The sequence below is a fragment of the Corvus brachyrhynchos genome, unplaced genomic scaffold (assembly GCF_000691975.1).
Source record: "Corvus brachyrhynchos isolate BGI_N302 unplaced genomic scaffold, ASM69197v1 scaffold167, whole genome shotgun sequence".
Taxonomy (NCBI): Eukaryota; Metazoa; Chordata; class Aves; order Passeriformes; family Corvidae; genus Corvus; species Corvus brachyrhynchos.
In genome coordinates, this window is record NW_008239547.1 from 778,717 (window position 1) to 787,501 (window position 8,785).

The 8,785-nt window shown below is 34.7% G+C and overlaps 1 protein-coding gene across 12 annotated transcripts in view; it reads right to left on the reverse strand.

Annotated features, from left to right (window-relative positions):
- The window catches only part of NEBL (nebulette), a 140,138-nt gene that overhangs the window by 46,486 nt on the left and 84,867 nt on the right, over positions 1-8,785 (reverse strand). For all 12 annotated transcript variants that reach the window (XM_017741517.1, XM_017741516.1, XM_017741513.1 and 9 more), the window contains 7 exons: positions 8,464-8,571; positions 7,395-7,505; positions 4,266-4,376; positions 2,389-2,499; positions 1,629-1,739; positions 1,266-1,376; positions 640-744 (listed from right to left, as the gene is read on the reverse strand). In XM_017741517.1, the coding sequence (XP_017597006.1) occupies positions 640-744; positions 1,266-1,376; positions 1,629-1,739; positions 2,389-2,499; positions 4,266-4,376; positions 7,395-7,505; positions 8,464-8,571 (768 nt within the window). The remainder of the gene's footprint in view (positions 1-639; positions 745-1,265; positions 1,377-1,628; positions 1,740-2,388; positions 2,500-4,265; positions 4,377-7,394; positions 7,506-8,463; positions 8,572-8,785) is intronic.

An 8,785-nucleotide genomic window follows, 5' to 3' on the forward strand; every position in this document is an offset into this window, starting at 1 on the left:
ACTCCTCTTCTCTGTTATATTACAAGCAAAGGCAGAATTACAAACAGCAGCACTAATGGGCCCAAAAAGGAAGTGGAACTTAATACATCCCAAACTGGGCAATTTTAGAAATCTAAGCTCATAATTTATATTTAGGGATAAACTGAAACTTAAGTCTAGCAGAAAATTTAAAAATAAACCCAGTGTAATATAAAATCATTATATATATATATTTATGAAATCTGATCTGTTCTAATTTTATACCCCAATCTTGATGCTCAGAACATATGATAGAAACCAGATGAAAAATCTTATACGTACAGTAAGAAGCCTTAGGTTTTTGGTTTTTTCCCTTTTAAATAAAGTACTTCCTGGGGCTTGATGGAAAAAGAAAAAAATCTTCATTTAAAAATAACCGTGGTTTGGCAAGGTGATATAAGTGGTTTAGAAATTCAAAATAACAGTGCCACACCTAGAAAAGCTGGGTATTTTTTTTACTGAAAAAAATGAGTGATACAGCTTTTGCCAGGAAAATTATGCAAATGGTTCAAAGGACTTTTACTCATAAGTTCCCTATTTTATGCTGTGGCACAAGAGACCCTATTTAAACTAAAAAATATCTGAAAAGTTACAAGCAAAGAGAGAAGCACTGTTACTCACTGAACTGATGTTTTTCTGAGTACTTCTTATCCTTTCCATCTCAGGAGTGTCTGGGACAGAAGAATAGTAACAGAGCATCTTCTCCGCTTCATCTTTGTACATTTTCTGAAAAAATAATTTTTAAATGGCTATGCTTTTTGGGCTCCAAACCGCACAAAATTGCACAAAAGATGCTTATTGCTAATGAACCTCCTCATCCAGTCTGTCAAGTATTTACTTAAACCTCTCTTCTCCAACCATACTGTTATCATTGTCTGTCCCCCACACTAAAATAGATCTCATATACATATACATAATATATCCTCATATATAACATATCTTCATACTTAATATATCCTCATATATATTTTCTCCTCACTGTCAGAATATATGTAATGTAACATTAGGTAATTAGGTAATGCGAAAAGAACTGCCTAATAGATGTAAATAATGAAATTCAATTTACATGATGTAACAGGCCTAAATACAAATAAGAATCAGGCAGTTAAGACATTTTACTGCATGTAAATTAATCTAGTACAGGTATGAAAGCCTCTGCAGAGCTAGAGAAGTAGTATTTTGAGCAATGTATGTCAAGCACTCATTGTTACAGAGAATTAAAACATTCAACTTTTGACTATGTCTACCTGGCTTGCTATTTCTGACGCCCTTTTGGCCCGTTGAATTTCTGGAGTATATGGACCAACTTGCATCCCTTTTCCTCTAATTTCAGTCTCCAGATCCTTTTTATATTCTTTCTGAAGAAAAAATAAAGGGGAAATAAAAACCATAAGTAATACTGCAACTCTCTGTACATGCTGTCTTCAAAGCTATTCTGATAGTACTGGTCAGACTATAAAAATAAATTCTTCCATTTCTTTAATTTAATATTTTTATTGTGCACTGCTTGCTTTGTTTAGCTTAAGAACGTTCAAGAAGATTTTATATTTTTAACATCTCATTGTGTTTTACTTTCAAAGTAATCTTAAAGCAATTAATTCTGTACTCACCTGGCTGACAATTTCAGAAGCTTTTTTGGCTCGCTGTATATCAAGGGTATCCGTACCCACTTCCATTCCCTTTCCTTTAATTTCATTCTCCAAGTCTTTCTTGTATTCTTTCTGAAAATAATAGCATTGGAAATACTCACGGCTGACAGCCAAATTCTCAAATCTAATCTCTACAATTTCACTGACCAGCACTCATAAACCACCAAATAACGAATGATTCAAGAGAACTAGTTTTGTAGAATCTATCCATGAGATAGCTGTAGTTGCTGATGGGTTAAAAAACCCTTTTAACAGACTGCTCACTTCAAATCTGATGTAGCCTTTCACATCTACCTGTCTCGGCAGTTTTGGCACCCACAGTCAGACACGTAGATGAGAATTTCTCCCTCTGCTGTGCTTTGCAAGACTGATGTCATAATGCTTTAGCATCTCTCTAACTCTATCATTTGGCCCTAAGTAAGGAGCTATTTAGACCTAAAAGCAGCAGGGCCCACAGTGACCAAAGACACCCTTGGCCAGACATGGCTCATGAGGAACAAGCACAACCTGCAGAAGGTGATAGGAAGGTCTAAGTTCTGGGAAGCTTAACTTTCCCCCCTTACACTGATTATGCAATGTCCAACTCTTTGCAGCTCAATTAGCTATTTGGAGAAATCTGTGTTTTCAGTACTGCCTAGATTGGTCACCACCTGGAATTCTCAATCACAATAATTTGTTGCATTCTGTCATATGGAAAGCTTGTCCCAGGAATGGGACTGACCATGCTTGCAATTTCAGAAGCTTTCTTGGCTCGTCTTATCTCCGGTGTATCTGGACCAACTTCCATGCCCTTCCCTTTAATTTCAGTTTCCAAGTCTTTCTTGTATTGCCTCTGTGAAGATAGAATTTATACATTATATTCACAGCATCCAGAGATTTTTTTCCACAAGACATTGAAATTTAGGATTTAGAGTCAATCAAAACTCTCAAGAGTCACAATTTTCAAGACTCTTGGTAAGCTGTTGTCAGGAAAAACACATAACAAACTACAGGAGGAAAACTTTTAGAAGATATTCACTGAATGTACAAACCACTGAGAATGAATTTTTAATGTAGCAGAGGGTGAGAGGAAATCAGCCCATGCAGCTTGCTACAATTATCCTCTAAAGTAAAGAGGAAGTTTAGCTCTGCAGAACATGGTGTAGTAAGTTGGTACTTGGTGCCAGCCTAATTGAAACACATCTCACTTTTAAGAAAATATTTTATTTATGACAAGACTACATGTTAGAAATTTAATACCATACAGAATTGCTTCCAGTGAACTTCCAGATCAAGAAGTTGTAATTTATTCATTTAATAGGTCTTTCCTGAACCATAGCCATTAGGCAAGTGGCAGTCCTCATCCGTGATTGCTGCTTTTTCCTCACAACATAAATTATAAATAAGCAATAACCTGAAAACAAAATTAATATTTCATCTTCAGCTTATCCAAGCAAGGATATGTTCCTTGTTCATCAGCAAATTATATTAAAAAGTAATATGGAAATATTGTATACAATAGTTGTACTTTTTTTTGTAGAAAAATATTCTCAGCCACTGCTATTTCTACTACTTTGGTAGTAATCATCCTTTTTTCTGTTCTAGTTCATCTCCGCCTGTGGAAAACTTTTTTTCAAAGTAAATACATATAATTTTAAAATGCCCCTTACTATTCTTGTTTATAAATTATTTTTAGGTTGTCCATTAATTAGAAAAAAGGAGGAAAATATGTTTCTATTCGATACAATGGTCTGATAACTTACAAGAAGTAGAGAAAAAAGATTTTCAGTCTTTCATCTGTCTCACTCTGATATGGAAATAAATGTGATAAAACAACTCTCTACTTCACAAACCACATTTTTTTGCAAGAATTGTAAATTAACCTGTAGGAATACATCATGCCTCAATTCCTGTCTGCTAAAGGTGGGATGACAGATGTTTCCTCTGAGCTTCATGTTGGGTAAAACACCCAGGAAAAGATAATCCTGGGAGTTACAGTTATATATTCCCTTACTTCTTTACAGTGGTCAGATTGGCCCTATCCATGGCATTCCCTCTGGTTTTTATGGATATATGTGTGTGTGTGTGTGTGTGTGTGTTCAAGCAAATAAACATATATATAATATATAATAAAGAAATACAAAATTAATATAAAATAGAACAATATAATATATATATATATATGTAAAATTCTGAAATTATTCCCCAAATGCGTAACGTGCAGCAGGAGCTTTGCCTTCCCTCTTCCCTCCCTACACCCTCCAGCCCCGCTGTTTCTTCCCAGAGACAGCCTTGGATCTCTGGAAGTCCACCCGAACTCATGTGCTGAGGAAGCCTCTGTGGTCAGCAGAGCACAGCTCTAAATGCTGGGTCTATTGACCCCACTAACAATCTCCACTGACTTTCTAATTGCCCAAAAATCTGAATTATTTGTCCTAAGTTGTTTTTTATACAGAGCTTTACTATATTTTTCAAGCAAAACAGAAATAGCCTTAGTTTCAATACTTACATACTTCCTTGTAGATTATGTAAAAAAAAAAAGAAAAAGAAAGCAATCTTTTGAGTTTAACATAAAGTGAACCTTCTGTGATATTAATAACCTTGACTAGCATAACATACCTCATTTAGTATCTGAGCTGCATTTTTCACTCTAATCAAATCTGGTGTATCTTCAAACACTGTCATTCCTTTTCCCTTCATCCCTTCTTCCAAATCTTTTCGGTACTCTTTCTAAGGATTACAAAAAAAAAAAAAAAAAAGAGAGAGAGATTTCACCACTTCTTACTTTGTGTAAGATCTTGAAAAGAAATGCCACTTATTAAACATCTGAAGAGTCTCTTTGAAATTTCTATGAAATATGAATTAGCTGAAGTACAGATTTCAGACTTAAAATAGAATTGGAAATTGTGAAATCAAACAGAACAATGTTGAAAAAGTGAAAAGATTTTAATGTCGTCATCTATTTTGTTGTGCTCTGGAAAACCAGCTGTGTTCCCTTCATCCTTCTTCCAAATCTTTTCGGTACTCTTTCCAAGGAATAAAAAAAAAAAAAAAAAAAAGAGAGAGAGATTTCACCACTTCTTACTTTGTGTAAGATCTTGAAAAGAAATGCCACTTATTAAACATCTGAAGAGTCTCTTTGAAATTTCTATGAAATATGAATTAGCTGAAGTACAGATTTCAGACTTAAAATAGAATTGGAAATTGTGAAATCAAACAGAACAATGTTGAAAAAGTGAAAAGATTTTAATGTCGTCATCTATTTTGTTGTGCTCTGGAAAACCAGCTGTGCCCTATACAGCACTAGCACACTGTTTAGGGGCCTTGACTCTCTCTGGACAGACATTTTAACTGCAGTAGCATTTTCTTTCTGCAGCCCAGTATTTGCTGTGCTGCAGTTTTTACCTCTATTCCATTAATGGTATCCCAATCAGGACGGATTCCCTAAACACCATACTAGGACCTGTTAAAAAAACCTCTTGATAAATTAAAATGTAGAAGCAATATTCCTACCATATCACTCCTGTGCCTCCTAGACACTGAACTGATATGACCTATCAACATTCAGCAACTGCAGTCTCTAGAGTACTCAAATGTTCAGTATAAAATTCAAAGCACACTAGAATCTGCTCGCAGACATTCGGTTCTTTTTGCTCTTTCCAGCTCCTAGAGAGCTGTTGTAAACCTATTGAAGTTCAAGATCTTTAAGTTTTGTAAGGATTTTTAATTATTCTTCCCATCTCCAGATGAGGGTTAGGCTTTTTTAAGCAATGAAATTAGAAGAACATTGCACAAAATATTTATCAGAAGTATTTACATAGGCATGAATTAATACTCCTAATTACATATTAAATTTCATGCGCAGCAGTGAGCACCTTTATCTCTTTATAAGCTCTTTATTTAAATAAAAGAGAACCAGATATTTTTAAAGAAGTTTCTCTTGATCATCAGAAACATGTCCTACACCAAGCAGGAAACCATTTCTTCTAGTTTAGAACTATTTAACTCAAAACTATTTAATTCAGCCATCTCTTCTGAAGGAGTTGAGAATGTGGTCCAGAGAAGAAAGTTTGTATTGTTACAAAATGTGAAGTATTTGCAAAATTCTCTATGGTGGGAGAACAGAACAAGCTGGAACACAGCTGACATTTGGGTTAAAAAAAAAATGTAATTGAACAGCTAATTCATTTTTAAGTAATTCCACATCTTTCTTGTTGTTTCATGCAGTATCTATTCAAAGTTTATTATGAACCTTTATGGTAAAACACTGAGCTACATCCTTGACTATGAACAAATGCATAATTTTTCTGAATCATGAAAGATAATAATTGATTTGACCTAGGTAATCTTTGGGTTTGGAATATGTTCCTTGAATATGGATATAAAATCATAGGAAGTTCGGGCAGTTATGCATTAATGGAAATACCATTTCCATTTTCTCATCTTCTTCCCCTTTGACTTATAGGCATGGTTTACTCCCTAAATGAGGAGGCATAAAACTTGAGGAGGTCAGAATTAGTTCTCTATCTTAATGCACTAAGGAGAGGAGCTACATCAAAATTTCAGAGATGAACATGTAGAGCACGTTACAACTATGCATACAGTACCCGGTTCTTTGGGCATTCAGCAAGCAGAAAGACTAACTGAAATAAATGACAGCATGATTTGCATTTTTCCCTAGCAAGAAGGCATATATGAGATGGACCACAGAATGCCACTGCACAAAATAGACCAAGCTTGATATTTGCCTACCTGACACTCAAGCTTACCAGAATAATTTATTAGAGGATGAATAATAAAGAAGTATCTTAAAAGAAATTATTTTCTTTAACCATATGAGATCTAGCAAAGACTGGAATAAGCTGTATAAAGAATAAAGAAAGGAACAAAGTTCAAGGGGTTTTAATTCTAACATGCTTTACTTGTTTTGGCAAAAAAAAAAAAAAAAAAAAAAAAAATCAATGCTTAATACCCTAAGAACAAACAAGGTATTGCTGGCTCCCAGATTCAAAGACAAGATATCTAGCAGCTCTGCTCTTCTCTTCTAGCAGTTCTAGCTCTTCTAAATTGGGTCAAATAGTAACCATAATCCACAGAGCCAAACAATATTCAAAACCTAACATGAAACCAGTTTTAAATAACAATATAAAAATACTAAAGGTAGAAGGATTCTCAGTTACAGAAAAAAACTATTTCATTTGTAGTGACACATACAACTGAAGAATATTTCACAGATCTTAAAGAAACAGTGGGCATACAGAAAACCTGTGCCTTCTAACAAAATGGACTTAAAGCACTTATGTAATATCCCAGGTATATTAAGGAATTTTGGTCTTCTTTATTTTTATCCATAACATGTACGATAGATAATTTTTTAAATTAAGTTAGTTATAAGTGACTCCATGCAGTTCAAGGCATCCATATAACCCCAACAGGCTACCTTAAACGTGAAATAATTACTCCAAGGGAAAAACTGCCATCTGGACACCAATGGAAATCTTTCCTTCCACCCCTTTATCTATCTGAAAAGAAAACTGATATTCTGGTTCAGGTGTGCTAAGCTTTATAATTGCCCTACTACAGTACTATTCAGAATCCAAAATGATGTGAAGCAATTTTTACTCATGAAGTGACTTGTATTTAGCTACCAAGAAAATTTTAAATTATTTAGCACTCAGCAGCTTATAGTGATCTTGCTTATTACTCATTTACACCTTAACAACAGAAAAAAGAATAAAAATCCTGTACCTCTTTCAGAAGATTAGTGACTTCTTTTATATGCAAGAACTCCGGGGTCTTGTCTAAATCCAGTGAGGGTCTTCCCTTGATCCCTTCTTCAAAATCTTTGCGATACATTTTCTGTTGTAGCAAAACCAACAATTAGTGGTACATATATATGCAATTCCAAGCATATTTCAGAAAAGACATTGTAAATAGACCCAGAAATGAGCCCTGCCATAAATTAGATTTCACACTAGTAAGCAACTTCATTATGCATTTCATTATCAAGATTATTTACACAAACAGACACGATCTAGACAAAAATATGCATACAGTATGTCCAAAGAGAATGTTGAACCTGATCTATGAAAGAAACAGTTTGCTTGGTAGAGAAAAGAGAAGACAAATGGCACACAAGGTAATGGCTTGAAACTCATTAAAGTTTTTACCAAGAGGCTGAGATCATCTGTTTTCCATGACACAGCAAAACTAATGGAATCAAACTACAGCATGGGGACACAGGTGCATCCATCTCGCCCAGGATGGATGGTAAAGCGCTGGACTAGATTGTCTGGAAGGTCACAAAATCTCCACCATTTGAAGTCTTTTTTTTAGAAAAGTTAGAAAAACGTGGGCTGATATAGGACAGCCAGTGCTGTTCTGGAGCCTGGGAACAGTCCTTCCTCCTTGATGAGTTTCCCAGGCTGGACAGCACGTTTCAGTTAAATCATGGGGTTGGACTGGGTTTTGTGGTTTCACTTGCTCCCACATGAGAATCATCCCTCCCTAAAGATGGAATTCAAGGGAAAATTTTTAAAAATTATTAATCTCTGATCTAGATGACCACTTGAGCTTCTTCTCAATTAAATTATGAGATATACAATCTCTGTCTGTTAGCACCCATGGCGTTTTGAGAAAAAAGAAAATTCACAGGAAGAACTGAGCTACAGAATAGCAGAGATAACTACTCAGTATAATTCTACCATATCATCAATTTACTCTCTGCTTCGTATATTTTCTTAACCTGAGTATAAGATGTCTGTTAACCTCTCTGTTGATTTAAATTTTACTTCTTCAAAAACACAGTTTTACTTACCTCACTTTGCATCTTTTGAGCCTCCTTTGAAACTTGATACATTGGTGTATCCACAAATTCCAGCATTGATCTGCCTTTAGATTTTTCATAATTTTCTTTGTACTTGACCTAGGAAAATTAAAATAAAGTCTGTTAACAGCTGAGAGAATATGATATTGATATATGATTGTTTGCCTTGGTAAGAAACAAATCCTGTCTTAGCCATAGTCCTTAGATGTTTTGACTTTGAAGACTCCTCCCAAACTTAACCTGTTGGAGAAATAGGACCATTAGATAAGGTAATATTTTTTTGGAGTCATTTATTCCTTTCCTACAAAATTCA